General features: G+C 47.6%; 1 protein-coding gene across 1 annotated transcript; it reads left to right on the top strand.

Annotated features, from left to right (window-relative positions):
* Positions 1–9,924: 9,924 nt before the first annotated feature.
* Positions 9,925–13,555, top strand: ING2 (inhibitor of growth family member 2). Its single transcript, XM_072123297.1, has 2 exons — positions 9,925–10,671; positions 12,552–13,555. The coding sequence occupies exons 1-2, from the start codon at positions 10,491–10,493 to the stop codon at positions 13,217–13,219; spliced, it is 849 nt and encodes a 282-aa protein (XP_071979398.1). The 5' UTR covers positions 9,925–10,490; the 3' UTR covers positions 13,220–13,555.
* Positions 13,556–16,166: the final 2,611 nt, after the last annotated feature.

Genomic DNA, 16,166 nt, shown 5'->3' with positions numbered 1-16,166 from the left:
AAGGCTTCACTGTGCAAGCGCCATAGGTACAGTGCATGCGCAATAGAGCATGTAGTATGTAGCCAGCCCCCTGTAGTATATACCGACATCCCCCTGTAGTATATAGCCAGCACCCTTTAGTATATAGACAGCCAGCAACCTTTAGTATATAGTCAGCCCCTTTAGTATATAGCCAGCCCCCTTTAATATATAGCCAGCCCCCTGTAGCATATAGCCAGCCATTCCCCTGTAGTATATAGCCTGCCATCCCTTTAGTTTATATCCAGCCAGCCCCCTATTGTATATAGCTAGCTCCCTGAAGGATATAGCCTGCTAGTCCTTTGTAGTATATAGCCAGCCAGACCCTGTAGTATATAGCCAGCCACCCCCCTTTAGCATATAGCCAGCTCCCTATAGTAAATAGCCAGCCCCCAGTTTGCCCAGCACAAAAAAAAATAAACTAAGTACTCACCTCTAGACGCCCGGGCAGCTCCTCTTCCTGCTTCTGCTCCAGATCAGTGACAGGTCTGTGCACATGGCCTAGCGGATGCTGTCATAGCTGTGCGACCACTGCGCAAGGACCTACCGCTGCTGATGGAAGAAGAGAAGACCTGCGGGGGGCCCAGAAAGGTGAGTTTTGACTTTATTTTTTTTCTTGACTCGAGTATAAGCCGAGTTTGAGGCTTTCAGCTTATACTCGGGTATATACAGTATGTAATTATTAAAAGTTTCAGATGTCTTGATAAAAAACAAAGTTAAATTTGTCATGATATGTAAAGTATAGAGATATCATCATTAAAAGAAGTGCGTAGCAGAATGTTATAAATTGACCTGGTATGTCTGGCATCAATGACCATCGGTACTGAAAGGGTTAAGCTGCGGCCATTTCTTGCTAAACCCCACTCTCTGATCAGTTTAGGCAGAAAAGGAGGCAAATTATCAATTTGTTAACAAAAGAATTCTATTGGGATTTTCACCAAAAAAAAATAAGACTTAAAAGCCTTTCCTCTAGTGTGACTAAAGCGCGTAAATTCTGCAAATGCGCATGAATTGTCTGACGTAAACAATAGGAGAATAGAGCTGATTGTGCAATGATAAAGACTCATGTTTACATTTATTATCATTTGTCCTTAAGCAAAAGCCTAAGTAAAAGTAAATTCATAATTTACCAAATGTCACAGGCAGTAATATAATGTGCACGGATTCATGACCGTGAGTGAAGTTACATTGAACACTATATGCCCCCTGGTGGACACTACGTTTTTAAAGACAAAAAAAACGTCCCTTGTTTACAGAAAATAAACTGATGTGATAACAGGACATCTAGCATCAGTTTTACTACTAAGCAGTTTCTGAGGAACTATTCTTCTCAGGACAACTCTATATGCTGTGATTTCGGCAATACAGAGTTATAAAAATTATGCAAATTAGCCCAAGGCTACAATACCAGAGTGCCTTCTCTTATAAATTATTCACTCCCCCATTACTCTACAAGTCCTGCCTTGTCCCTGACATGGATGAGCGGGACATGAAGAGTAAAGGGGGAGTGAATAAATGACAAGACATTGGCCCACATTTATGAAGCCATCTACACCAGTGGTTTAGAGATCTGTGAGGAGCCATCTATCCGCGTGTGATATAACCCCACTATCACCGGGCGATTCCCAGGTCATTCGTGAAGTAGAATTTTGCTATAACTGGCTATAGGTAGTGTGCAAGGCAGGAACGCCCCGTGCCAGGCCACTCCACCCCCAGCACAACCCCCTTCACCCCTACGGGCTGTGCGTCAGGAATAGCGACTGGAGCACAAACCCTGAAAAATCTGCCCCTTAGGTGCCCCTATGTCCCAAAATGCCTGATCTATCAAAATATAAAAATAATTATCCAATATGGTGAAGAGCATAACTGAAATGGGGCACGTGTGGGGGCTACATATATACTGCTGGGGCATGTGTGGGGCGCTTCAATATACTTCTGGGTATGTGTGGGGGCTCGTGTATACTGCTGAAGCATGTGTGGGTCTACCTATATACAGCTAGGCATGTGTGGGGTCTATTATATAAGGCTGGCCATGTGTGGGGCTTCCCCTGTATACTGCTCGGCATGTGTAGGGTCTACCTATATACTGCTGGGCATGTGCTGAGAGCCTGGGGCTACCTATACACTGGGAGGAATGTGCAAGGCTACATATATACTGCTGTGCATGTGCTGAGAGCCTGCGGCTACCTATACACTGGGAGGCATGTGCAAGGCTACATATATACTGCTGAGGCATGTGTGGGTCTACCCATATACAGCTAGGCATGTGTGGTGTCTATTATATAAGGCTGGGCATGTGTGGGGCTACCCCTGTATACTACTGGGCATGTGCTGAGAGCCTGGGGCTACATATGTGCATATGTACATATATACTGGGGGCATGTGCTATGGCTACATATATACTGGGGTACTTAAATTAAGTAGGATATGAATTAATGAGGGTGAAGTATACAGTAGTATATATGATTATCGAAGTGTATTATCTTCATATGCAGGGCGCACATTGTGGAGCACTTAGCTGTTACTTAGGGGACATTATTTTCACAGATTTTTTTAGGGATGTGTGGATTTTCTCCAGATGGCACAGTTACCCGGGTGGCACATTCTGCAGTGATAAGTCACAGCTGGGAAAAGTTTGCCTGATGTTCTCTACCTGATGGAGGAGGATTGGCAACAAGGAGAAGACTACAGGAAGAAGAGCGGGATGGACCAGATCAGCACAGACATAGGAGACAGCAGCAGCCTTACAGTAAGTGATGTCTATGCCCTAGTGCAGTGATGGCGAACCTTTTAGAGGCTGAGTGCCCAAATTTCAACCAAAAGACGCTTATTTATTGCAAAGTGCCAGCACAGCAGTAATTTATTTCTGTTTGTTCTTTGACAATTTTCAATCGTTCAGCCTCCTAAAGACACCAATGCAGTTGATAGGAGGAGGGCAAATTCATCTATCATTGTAGATAGATTCTGCAGGAAGATTCTTGGAGTCCTGTCTGGTGAACTTCATGCTGGGGTGAAGGCCTGGGTGCCCACAGAGAGGCCTCAGAGTGCCGCCTCTGGCACCAGTGCCATAGGTTCGCCACCACTGCCCTAGTGCAACCCAGATGTGCAGTATATATTTATGTGGTTATTTACTGCTGATATATATTTATAAGTCTGCTCCATACATTTTTAATGGAGCTGACGGAAATTGCTGAGCAGCGTGCTTGGCGATCTCCGTCAGCTCCGTAAAGATGAACGGAGTAGAGCGGTCAGGCGCAGCTGTCTGCTCCATTACTCTCCGGGAGCGATGAGGAGTCCGACTGAGGTACATCGGACCTCATCGGACCCCTCGTTCTCGTGATCTGAGGGTTTTCATCACTGAGACCCCCACCGATTAACAAGTTAGCCAAGCCTAACTTGGTTCATGGGACAACCCCTTTAATCACAAAATGGAGCATCAATAGTTAACTTATAAAATTTTGTAAATGATAAAAGCAATCTCCAAGTTGGCCACCATCTACAACTACACTCCCATGATCCCTCAGTTGTCAGTAACAGCTCCTCCCTCTTATAATCTGCTCTCAAACCATGGAGCACCTGGTCCTTGGCCTCTTTGAAATAAATGCATAGTCAATACTCACCTTCCCTGTTTCCCCTGCAGCAGTCCTCTCTTCCTTTACTTAATTTCCATTTCAATGCACTGCTCCGTTGCTCGAGTGATGATGTCATTGCATTGCGTCTGCCGACAAAAGAGACATGCAATAATGCGGAAGAAAAGCGAAGATAGAAAAGAGCTGTGGGGGAACGGGGAATGTGAATATTGTATTTTTTTTACAGAGTTTGGCTGGGGAGGGGGCATGCTACATGAAAGGGGACATTAGAGGGGGCAACTACTGGAAAGGGGACATTAGAGGAGAGGGCCATGCAACAGGAAAGGAGACATCGAAGGGGGGCATACTACGGGAAAGGAGACATCATAAGGGGGGAAGCTGTAGGAAAGAGGACATTGGAAGCGGGGGGACAGCTACAGGAAAGGGGACAGTAGAAAGGGGACCATACAGGAAGGACCATACAGGAAAGCAATACCTCACAATCATCCCAGGTCCAGCGGCCTCTGTCCCGCTGTCCCACCCGGTGGGAGGTATGGCCTGGGACATTAACTATATTGGCACTGATAGAGTTGGGTGAATAGATACCGTGATACAGAGAGCAATCAGCATTCTGTGTCACCACTGGGTCTGACATTATCACAGCGCACCTGCCAGGCACTGCTGTCGTACAGACACAAAGAGAAAAGGTGAGTACAGTTTGTTTACTTTTATGCAACAAAAAAGGGTTAAAAGAGGGGGAGCTGATAACGTGGGAAAATAAGAGGGGGAAGCAGAAGTGGGGACCATAAAATTAAGTGGAGTAAAGAAAGGGGGCACAATAAGAAGAGGAGCAGAGAGGGGGCACAATAAGAAAAGGAGCAGAGAGGGGGCACAATAAGAAGATGAGAAAAGAGGGGACACAATAAGAAGAGGAGCAGAGAAAGGGGGCACAATAAGAAGAGGAGCAGAGAAATGGGGCACAATAAGAAGAGGAGCAGAGAGGGGGCACAATAAGAAGAGGAGCAGAGAAAGGGGGCACAATAATAAGAGGAGCAGAGAAATGGGGCACAATAAGAAGAGGAGCAGAGAGGGGGCACAATAAGAAGAGGAGCAGAGAAAGGGGGCACAATAAGAAGAGGAGAAGAGAGGGGGCACAATAAGAAGAAGAGCAGAGAGGGGGCACAATAAGAAGATGAGAAGAGAGGGGTCACAATAAGAAGAGGAGCAGAGAGGGAGCACAATAAGAAGATGAGAAGAGAGGGGGCACAATAAGAAGAGGAGCAGAGAGGGGTCACAATAAGAAGAGGAGCAGAGAGGGAGCACAATAAGAAGAGGAGCAGAGAGGGGGCACAATAAGAAGAGGAGCAGAGAGGGGGCACAATCAGAAGAGGAGCAGAGAGGAGGCACAATAAGAAGATGGGAAGAGAGGGGGCAATATAAGAAGAGGAGCAGAGAGGGGACACAATAAGAAGATGAGAAGATAGGGGGCACAATAAGAAGAGGAGCAGAGAGGGGGCACAATAAGATGAGAAGAGAGGGGGCACAATAAGAAGAGGAGCAGAGAGGGAGCACAATAAGAAGAGGAGCAGAGAGGGGGCACAATAAGAAGAGGAGCAGAGAGGGGGCACAATAAGAAGAGGAGCAGAGAGGGGGCACAATCAGAAGAGGAGCAGAGAGGAGGCACAATAAGAAGAGGAGCAGAGAGGGGGCACAATCAGAAGAGGAGCAGAGAGGGGGCACAATAAGAAGATGAGAAAAGAGGGGGCACAATAAGAAGATGAGAAGAGAGGGAGCACAATAAGAAGAGGAGCAGAGAGGGGGCACAATAAGAAGAGGAGCAGAGAGGGGGCTCAATAAGAAGAAAAGCAGAGAGGGGGCGCAATAAGAAGAAAAGCAGAGAGGGGGCACAATAAGAAGAGGAGCAGAGGGGGGCAAAATAAGAAGAGGAGAAGAGAGGGAGGTACAATAAGAAGATGAGAAGAGAGGGCGCAATATAAGAGGGGGAGCAGAGAAGGGGCACAATAAGAAGATGAGAAGAGAGGGGGCACAATAGGAAGATGAGAAGAGAGGGGGCACAATAAGAAGATGAGAAGAGAGGGGGCACAATAAGAAGAGGAGCAGAGAGGGGGCACAATAAGAAGAGGAGCAGAGAGGGGGCTCAATAAGAAGAAAAGCAGAGAGGGAGCACAATAAGAAGAGGAGCAGAGAGGGGGCACAATAAGAAGAGGAGCAGAGAGGGGGCACAATCAGAAGAGGAGCAGAGAGGAGGCACAATAAGAAGAGGAGCAGAGAGGGGGCACAATCAGAAGAGGAGCAGAGAGGGGGCACAATCAGAAGAGGAGCAGAGAGGGGGCACAATAAGAAGAGGAGCAGAGAGGGGGCACAATAAGAAGAGGAGCAGAGAGGGGGCTCAATAAGAAGAAAAGCAGAGAGGGGGCACAATAAGATGAGAAGAGAGGGGGCACAATAAGAAGAGGAGCAGAGGGGGGCAAAATAAGAAGATGAGAAGAGAGGGCGCAATATAAGAGGGGGAGCAGAGAAGGGGCACAATAAGATGAGAAGAGAGGGGGCACAATATGAAGATGAGAAGAGAGGGGGCACAATAAGAAGATGAGAAGAGAGGGGGCACAATAAGAAGAGGAGCAGAGAGGGGGCACAATAAGAAGAGGAGCAGAGAGGGGGCACAATAAGAAGAGGAGCAGAGAGGGGGCTCAATAAGAAGAAAAGCAGAGAGGGGGCACAATAAGAAGAGCAGAGAGGGGGCACAATAAGGAGAGGAGCAGAGAGGGGGCACAATAAGAAGAGGAGCAGAGAGGGGGCACAATCAGAAGAGGAGCAGAGAGGAGGCACAATAAGAAGATGGGAAGAGAGGGGGCAATATAAGAAGAGGAACAGAGAGGGGACACAATAAGAAGATGAGAAGATAGGGGGCACAATAAGAAGAGGAGCAGAGAGGGGGCACAATAAGATGAGAAGAGAGGGGGCACAATAAGAAGAGGAGCAGAGAGGGAGCACAATAAGAAGAGGAGCAGAGAGGGAGCACTAAGAAGATGAGAAGAGAGGGGGCACAATAAGAAGAGGAGCAGAGAGGGGGCACAATAAGAAGAGGAGCAGAGAGGGGGCACAATAAGAAGAGGAGCAGAGAGGGGGCACAATAAGAAGAGGAGCAGAGAGGGAGCACAATAAGAAGAGGAGCAGAGAGGGCACACAATAAGAAGAAGAGCAGAGAGGGGGCACAATAAGAAGATGAGAAGAGAGGGGTCACAATAAGAAGAGGAGCAGAGAGGGGGCACAATAAGAAGATGAGAAGAGAGGGGGCACAATAAGAAGAGGAGCAGAGAGGGGGCACAATAAGAAGAGGAGAAGAGAGGGGGCACAATAAGAAGATGAGAAGAGAGGGGGCACAATAAGAAGAGGAGCAGAGAGGGGGCACAATAAGAAGAGGAGCAGAGAGGGAGCACAATAAGAAGAGGAGCAGAGAGGGAGCACAATAAGAAGAGGAGCAGAGAGGGCACACAATAAGAAGAAGAGCAGAGAGGGGGCACAATAAGAAGATGAGAAGAGAGGGGTCACAATAAGAAGAGGAGCAGAGAGGGAGCACAATAAGAAGATGAGAAGAGAGGGGGCACAATAAGAAGAGTAGCAGAGAGGGGGCACAATAAGAAGAGGAGAAGAGAGGGAGCAGAATAAGAAGAGGAGCAGAGAGGGAGCACAATAAGAAGAGGAGCAGAGAGGGGGCACAATAAGAAGAGGAGCAGAGAGGGGGCACAATCAGAAGAGGAGCAGAGAGGAGGCACAATAAGAAGATGGGAAGAGAGGGGGCAATATAAGAAGAGGAGCAGAGAGGGGACACAATAAGAAGATGAGAAGATAGGGGACACAATAAGAAGAGGAGCAGAGAGGGGGCACAATAAGATGAGAAGAGAGGGGGCACAATAAGAAGAGGAGCAGAGAGGGAGCACAATAAGAAGAGGAGCAGAGAGGGAGCACAATAAGAAGATGAGAAGAGAGGGGGCACAATAAGAAGAGGAGCAGAGAGGGAGCACAATAAGAAGAGGAGCAGAGAGGGGGCACAATAAGAAGAGGAGAAGAGAGGGGGCACAATAAGAAGAGTAGCAGAGAGGGGGCACAATAAGAAGAGGAGAAGAGAGGGAGCAGAATAAGAAGAGGAGCAGAGAGGGAGCACAATAAGAAGAGGAGCAGAGAGGGGGCACAATAAGAAGAGGAGCAGAGAGGGGGCACAATCAGAAGAGGAGCAGAGAGGAGGCACAATAAGAAGATGGGAAGAGAGGGGGCAATATAAGAAGAGGAGCAGAGAGGGGACACAATAAGAAGATGAGAAGATAGGGGACACAATAAGAAGAGGAGCAGAGAGGGGGCACAATAAGATGAGAAGAGAGGGGGCACAATAAGAAGAGGAGCAGAGAGGGAGCACAATAAGAAGAGGAGCAGAGAGGGAGCACAATAAGAAGATGAGAAGAGAGGGGGCACAATAAGAAGAGGAGCAGAGAGGGAGCACAATAAGAAGAGGAGCAGAGAGGGGGCACAATAAGAAGAGGAGCAGAGAGGGGGCACAATCAGAAGAGGAGCAGAGAGGAGGCACAATAAGAAGATGAGAAGAGAGGGGGCACAATAAGAAGATGAGAAGAGAGGGAGCACAATAAGAAGAGGAGCAGAGAGGGGGCACAATAAGAAGAGGAGCAGAGAGGGGGCTCAATAAGAAGAAAAGCAGAGAGGGGGCACAATAAGATGAGAAGAGAGGGGGCACAATAAGAAGAGGAGCAGAGGGGGGCAAAATAAGAAGAGGAGAAGAGAGGGAGGTACAATAAGAAGATGAGAAGAGAGGGCGCAATATAAGAGGGGGAGCAGAGAAGGGGCACAATAAGAAGATGAGAAGAGAGGGGGGCACAATAAGAAGATGAGCAGAGAGGGGGCACAATAAGAAGAGGAGCAGAGAGGGGGCACAATAAGAAGAGGAGCAGAGAGGGGGCACAATAAGAAGAGGAGCAGAGAGGGGGCTCAATAAGAAGAAAAGCAGAGAGGGGGCACAATAAGATGAGAAGAGAGGGGGCACAATAAGAAGAGGAGCAGAGAGGGAGCACAATAAGAAGAGGAGCAGAGAGGGAGCACAATAAGAAGATGAGAAGAGAGGGGGCACAATAAGAAGAGGAGCAGAGAGGGAGCACAATAAGAAGAGGAGCAGAGAGGGGGCACAATAAGAAGAGGAGCAGAGAGGGGGCACAATAAGAAGAGGAGCAGAGAGGGGGCACAATCAGAAGAGGAGCAGAGAGGAGGCACAATAAGAAGATGAGAAGAGAGGGGGCACAATAAGAAGATGAGAAGAGAGGGAGCACAATAAGAAGAGGAGCAGAGAGGGGGCACAATAAGAAGAGGAGCAGAGAGGGGGCTCAATAAGAAGAAAAGCAGAGAGGGGGCACAATAAGATGAGAAGAGAGGGGGCACAATAAGAAGAGGAGCAGAGGGGGGCAAAATAAGAAGAGGAGAAGAGAGGGAGGTACAATAAGAAGATGAGAAGAGAGGGCGCAATATAAGAGGGGGAGCAGAGAAGGGGCACAATAAGAAGATGAGAAGAGAGGGGGCACAATAAGAAGATGAGAAGAGAGGGGGGCACAATAAGAAGATGAGCAGAGAGGGGGCACAATAAGAAGAGGAGCAGAGAGGGGGCACAATAAGAAGAGGAGCAGAGAGGGGGCTCAATAAGAAGAAAAGCAGAGAGGGGGCACAATAAGATGAGAAGAGAGGGGGTACAATAAGAAGAGGAGCAGAGAGGGGGCACAATAGGGAAGCAGATAAGGGGCATAATAAGAAAGGGGAGCAGAGAAATGGGGGCAATGTAAGGGGAGGGGAGCAGAGACTGGGTTTGTAATAGGAGGGGAGGGAATAAGGCATTGTAAGGGGTGAGAATATATAGTAAGAGCAAGTATTGCCTATACTATAGCGCTGCCAGCGAGCAGGGGCTCCTTGTATCATGCCATGTATGATGCCGGGAGCCGTCCAGTACAGTACAAGATCTGTTTCTCACTGACTGATCACTGTTCTGTGCCGCCATGAACGTCATAGACTTCTAGTGAGACGTCTCTGCTCGGTGTGAATACAACCTTACAAGCAGAGCATTAGCTTCGTTTATAACATGTATTTAATTTGTGATGTTTTTTATTGTCCAGTTCAGGCCGCTAGTGTGAACAGGCCCCTACAGCCATGATCTGAGGTACTTCCTACACTACAGGCCGGTCATGTGACGCGGGTCACGTGATGTGAGACGTTGCTGCTCGCACTTGGATACATGTGACAAGTGATACACCATAATTGATTCCTCAGACGTAGTGTAAAATATGGAGGAAACGCACAGAAGACGCCCAGAACGTTATCGCAAGTGTGAACAGTCAGATAACGCCTCCTTATCCTGCCACTAGGACAGGGCGTAAGTGCGAACCACATGAACATCGCAGGACGGGGGAGAACATGGCAGCACATACAGCCCAGCACAACTACAACTGTCAGCGAGCGGAAGAGTTAAACCCATGGGCGTGACCTAACGACAGCCAAACCCCGCCCTCGCTCCGGGCCCGCCCATCGCACGGCCCTTTAGCCAATCAGCGCCAATTAAATGAAATGCGGGAAAATCTAAACACAATAAAACCGAGAAAAAAAGGGGCGTCCTGCCTTATAAGGGGATGAGCGCGCATGCGCAGAGCGTCACCTCGGGCCGCCGGGTTCCAAATTGGAATGCGGCCCCAGAGATAGAGCGGAGGAGCCAGAGACAGGAGCCGCAGCGCCGGGGCCCCGCACAGCTCCGCCCCGACCCCTCTCCGCGCGCAGCGCCCCGCCCCGCATCCGCCGCTCTCACGGAACTTTACTGGATGCTCGGAGACCGGGGGCAGCATGTTAGGACAGCAGCAGCAGCCGCCGCAGGCGTACTACTACTCGCACGGCGGGAGCGGAGGGGTGGAGGAGAGTCAGCTCGTCACCTATGTGGAGGATTATCTGGAGTGCATCGAATCGCTGCCCCTGGACATCCAGAGGACCGTCACCCTGCTGCGGGAGATCGACACCAAGTACCGGGGTGAGTGACCGGCGCCGCACGTGGCTACACCGCGGGGGGACCCCCGCAGTGGTCGCTTGTCATGCACCCGGGTACTGCCTGTACATCTGTACACATCACCCTGCTGCTGCCATCTTGGAAGCTGAAAGTGATGTGATATGTGATAACTTGTAGAACTACATCTCCCAGCATCCCCCGTGCTGTCCTCAGTTACTCGCACGTCAGTGGGGAGTGTGGGACTTGTAGTTCTCCAGCGTTATAGGGGGCTGTATAGCGGCAGGCTTTGTGTATATGTACATTTATTTTTATGGACGCGGTGCACAGAGCTTTATTACAGAGCAGGTGGAGTATTGCCGTGCACTCCGCACATGTATGTCACCCCCTGCGCCCCGTGTAATCCCTGTATACTGTCAGTGAGCGTGGCGTCACGTCCGGGGAGGGTCTGTTAGCAGGATTACTCGTGAAGTACCGCCCACTGTGGGCGGGCTTTCAACTCCCAGTCACATCCGGGGATGTGCGGCTGTAGTTTACCAACTATGGGGACTCCCCGCCCACTAGGCGTGTTCTCAGTGTGGGAGGTTGTGTTGTGGGGAAGCTCCGCCCGGTGGAGGCTGGTCCGCATACCTGGTGTATCACGTCATGGGCTTGTGTTACACACCCGCTGTAGAGAATGGCTGCCAGTAACCATGGGGCTATGTATAGCCGCCTCCTATATATAGTCCTATAGAGGCCTGTATACATGGCTACTCAGTGTGAACAAGGCTTTATTGTTGGAAATGTGACCCATGACCCTGCCGCAGTGTATGATGGTGCTCGCCTCAACTTATATGTCCCTCTATGTATATAGAGAGCGGGGTCTATGGCGTCTATCGCTGGGGATAAGATGTGACTTGGGTGCTGGGTCTCTCTATCAGTGCATGGAGCATAAAGCCATTGCTTCCAAGTCTGCAGCCCTCGTGACGTTCGAGACTTTAGAAGGGCACTCGGGGTGATGGCACACATGGCGTTTTGGGCCAGTTCTTAAGAAGTCCGTCAAAAACCGCATGCATTTTTGATCAGTTGTAACTAAGATAATTAACCTGTCCAAAACTGATGCGTTTTTTAATGGCCTTCTTAAAAAAAAAGGGCCAAAAACGCATTCAGAACGCCATGTGTGTCGTCACCCTTACTGGGGCGAGAAAGTGTGTGGCTCCCCATGTGGTCTGGGGGTGTGCTGTATGAGAGTTGTAGTATAGGAGGGGGGATAGTGATGGCTGGACCAGTGTGTGCCCGGGACTGATGTAGAGAGGAGAACAAAGGCAGACATATGCGCCTGTTGGAATATCTCGGATTATGAAGAGGTTATGCGCTACACTGCTCCCCTGCTACTACTCACAACCATGATATAGGGATTGAATTTTCTCTAGGCTGCCAACACACCAATTTATGTGAAAAACATTAGTAGGTGTTTTGCCTAAATTGTTCTCTTGGCCAACTGGAGCAGTTTCTTTCCAGTGAATATTTTAAAATTTTATATGAAATCTAGTGTAGAGTTTTAGCTGCAAATGTCCGTGACTACTTGGACCCCCATTGATCAGGAGAACGGGACCCCTGGGCAGTTCGCCCTCCATTCAAGTTTATATGCATGCTGGAGATTTCCATCACCCACCTACAATTGAATGCAGTGGCAGGGCACATGCTTAATTTGGAGGGAACAGGATCCCCATTCTCCGGATTGCTGGGGGGCACAGCAGTTGGACCCTCAATAATCAGCTTTTTATAGGGGTATCCACAGGTTAGGTGATAACTTTTGAGGTTAGGACTACCCATGTAGGTTCTTGACAGCATTTTAACCAGTGTTTGACCTCTGGCTGTGCAGTATTTTGATGGCAGCTCCTTACTGTGTTCTTCTCTATCTACAGAAGCGCTGAAGGAGATAGATGATCTCTACGAGAAGCATTCAAATGAAAATGATCCCCTCCAGAAGAAGCGCCTCCTGCAGCAACTTCAGAGAGCACTTATTGTCACCCAGGAGCTTGGCGACGATAAGATCCAGTTGGTTACGCAGGTATTCGAGGTAGTGGAAAACAGGACCAAGCAAATTGATGCTGTTTCCAAGGGTTTTGTTGACCCAGACGAGAACGAAAAGTCTACAGAAAAAGCGAAAGCTGACTCCAATTCTTCGGAGCGCTCTACACGGCGACCCCGCAGACAGCGCAATAGTGAGAGTAGAGACTTGTGCCATATGGTCAATGGGTCCGATGACTTGGACGATCCGCCTAAAGAGAAGAAGGCCAAGTCTTCCAAGAAGAAGAAGAGGGCCAAGCACAAGCAGGAAAGGGATGTGTCCCCTATTCCCTTTGCCATCGATCCCAATGAGCCGACATATTGCTTGTGTAACCAGGTGTCCTACGGGGAGATGATCGGATGCGACAATGAAGAGTGCTCCATAGAGTGGTTCCATTTCTCCTGTGTAGGACTGACATACAAACCAAAGGGCAAGTGGTATTGTCCTGACTGCAGAGGAGACAATGAAAAAACAATGAGCAAAAATACAGAGAAAACAAAGAGGGACAGAAGGTCCAGATAGCGCTGGGAGGGTGACTTTTTTTTTTTTCTAATTTTTAAAGATTTTCTTGTATAGTCTTTTTTTTTTTTTTTCTTTTGTATGTTTTAGGTAACGTGGACACATTTTTAATAGTATTGCAATATTAAAAGTTGTTTGGGTTGTGACTAGTCTTTCTTCCAGAAAGAGGGACTGATTTTTAGACTGACCTAGAGCCCGGTTTCCTTCCGATTCCGTTGGAGCACCATAAAGCGCTTGTAATGTCTGCAGGACTGTCTCTGTATGCACTTGATGCGGCTGCGCATCGCTAAATGTGTAAATAGCAGGACAATTGTACATAAAAATGTTTTGGATGGTTAAGCAGGCTGGTATAAATTCATTTTCCAGAATATTCTCTGGTAATTCAGTATGTAATCCAGAATATGGTGAGATCAGTGTTATAAACTGAAGAACTGGAAAGTTGCATAAAGTTTGTTTTGGCAGTGTTCAGTAACTGTGTGTGTGGTCCTTTTTTCTTTTGAGATATAGCAAGTTACATAAAGATCAATGTAAGGGCGGCTTCACACAGTCCTGTCTGGATCGTGCAGGGTCCTGTTACACGGTCCAAACCCACTCTTGGGGAAAGCACTCCGAGTGCTGTATTGATGTAATGCACAGAATTCCTTCTTTCCCACTAAATAGTGGTGGCAAACGATTTTAGTGTCGGTCCTGCTGCATATCATGGAGGTAGGAACTCCACGCATCATAGACCAATATTGCATTTCCTGCTTTTCCAATATGCAGCAAAACAAACACTCATAATTTGGCACTGGTACTTAGTGGAGAAGAAGGAATTCTCTGCGTCATTTCTGTGAGAATTTTGTGGGTTCAGTCCATATAGCTGGACCCTGCATGGTGTGTGTGACACCTGACCTAAGGCTGTAACCCTAATGCACATTTTTACTCTGGTAGAACAGCTGAAGACTTTGGTGTCGTACAACGAACAAGGCTTCAGTTTACAGTATTTTTGGGTAAACCCTATGCTACATTGGGCCAGGTTTGTCTAGAGTAAAAAAAACCCTAATTATTTTTTATTTTTTTGCACATGACACCAAGGGAGGTCTATGGCACCCAATTGTGGTGCGGTGAGTAAACTGTGTTTAACAGCACTAACACTGGGACGCGGACTGCCTTGTGTGCTATGGGACATGTCCTATGTTTTGCTGAAATATTTTGCCTGACTTCCTATGGAGAAGGGGTAGGGAGTGCTAACCCTCTAATCCACATTGTTGTGTGAGAGTGAGCACACAGGGGCCTTACAATTTGAGATATTCCACTCGCAAATCTGTATCAAAATCTTCTGTTGGACTTTTCTAACGTAACCTATATTCCAAGAAGCAACCACTAAAAATATTGGGTATGTTCTCACCCCTCACTAATGGACAATTGTTATGACATGGTGAGAAAATAACAGGTGTCCTCCCATTGTCTACAGATTTTTGCCACAGATTTTCCCAATGAAAATGTCCTGCCAGAATCCAGTGTGAATGTAACCTAAAAGAAAAGCAGTGTTGATAATGACAGACTTGTCAGCGCTGCATTACACAGCATGAAAATCTACAGTCTTGTTTTCATAGCTCCTTTTGCAGGTTCTCAATGGTAAAACTCCGGTAATGCACACAATATATCAATGTTAGATGTGAATCCTGGCTCTGGGACCTGCACTCAGTAACAAGGGTCCACTGACCTCCCTGCTTCTAGGCTGAAGAAAGAGTGCTGGGGCTTTTCCATTCTATAGGATGATATGCGGGTAGCATGGACTGACTTTTGTAACGTTCCATTTTGTGGCCCCATGTCTGAAACTGGGTGCGATAAGACACTGGGTTAGGCAACCATACACTAAGCTTAGTCTTGATTCACACATATTTTGATCAGTATTTTACAACAACATGCAAAAGCCAAAAAGATGTATACATGGTTTAGGTCAGTGGTGGCGAACCTATGGCACGGGTGCCAGAGGTGGCACTCTGAGCCCTTTCTGTGTGCACCCAAGCCTTCACTACAGCACATAATTTACTAGACGGGACAAGGTCTCCTCCAGCTACACTCAGTGCTATTTTAAAGCGACATCCTTGGTGGACAGGACTACACGAGAACAGAGAAGGTGTGGAGAGAGATGGATTATCGTTGGAGATCCTGCTCAAGGTCCCCATGATTCTTCCTCTTCACAGGACCCTGGAAGGAAGCTATAATGCAAATTTCTCAATCTTCTATTGTATTGGTGTCCTCAGGTCGGCAATACGATTGAAACTTGTGATACAGTTGGGATCAATTACTGCTCAAATTGTCGTGTTGGCACTTTACGACATAAAAGTAGGTTTTGGTTCTAGGTTGGGCTCTCTGTATCTAAAGGTTTCACCATCACTGGTTTAGATGGTACATTGTCACGTTCTTGTGGGGAAAAAAAAAAACACTTAACTGTTTGATTTACTTTCCTTTTTCTCTTAATATTTGTTGTGGTAATGCTGAGTAGAATAATTTCATACAACTCGATCCTGCCCATGGTTTCCAATATGTCACAACAAATCCTCATAATTCACATAACTCGTCTAAAAGACAATCAGTATTGCCGATGTCTGGACCAGTCAGGCCAGTGCCCTGGTTTTTAGTGGATTACTTTAATTAGTGTTATTTTGTGGCTTTTGGCATTGCTGCCACTTCTTGTATTATGCATTGACTGGTCCATTGATCAACCACCAGGGGAACCAGATTTCCAGCACCATAGTCATGGATGACAAAGGCTTTCACTGTATCTCCATAGCACTTTGGTCTCATACTTTCATAATTGTTTTCATTTAGGATGATCCTCCCATGAAAAGGCAACGACTATTCAGCTATGAGTTGGTGGGCAAATGTCATTTTGGAAAATGCTAACGTTAGGCCAAGACCGTGCTCCATTTTGTACGTACGAGCTGGCTGCTATGTATTATAC

The sequence above is a fragment of the Engystomops pustulosus genome, chromosome 1 (assembly GCF_040894005.1).
Source record: "Engystomops pustulosus chromosome 1, aEngPut4.maternal, whole genome shotgun sequence".
Taxonomy (NCBI): Eukaryota; Metazoa; Chordata; class Amphibia; order Anura; family Leptodactylidae; genus Engystomops; species Engystomops pustulosus.
The sequence above is the reverse complement of the archived record's forward strand: the minus strand, read 5'-3'. Positions and strand labels throughout refer to the sequence as shown.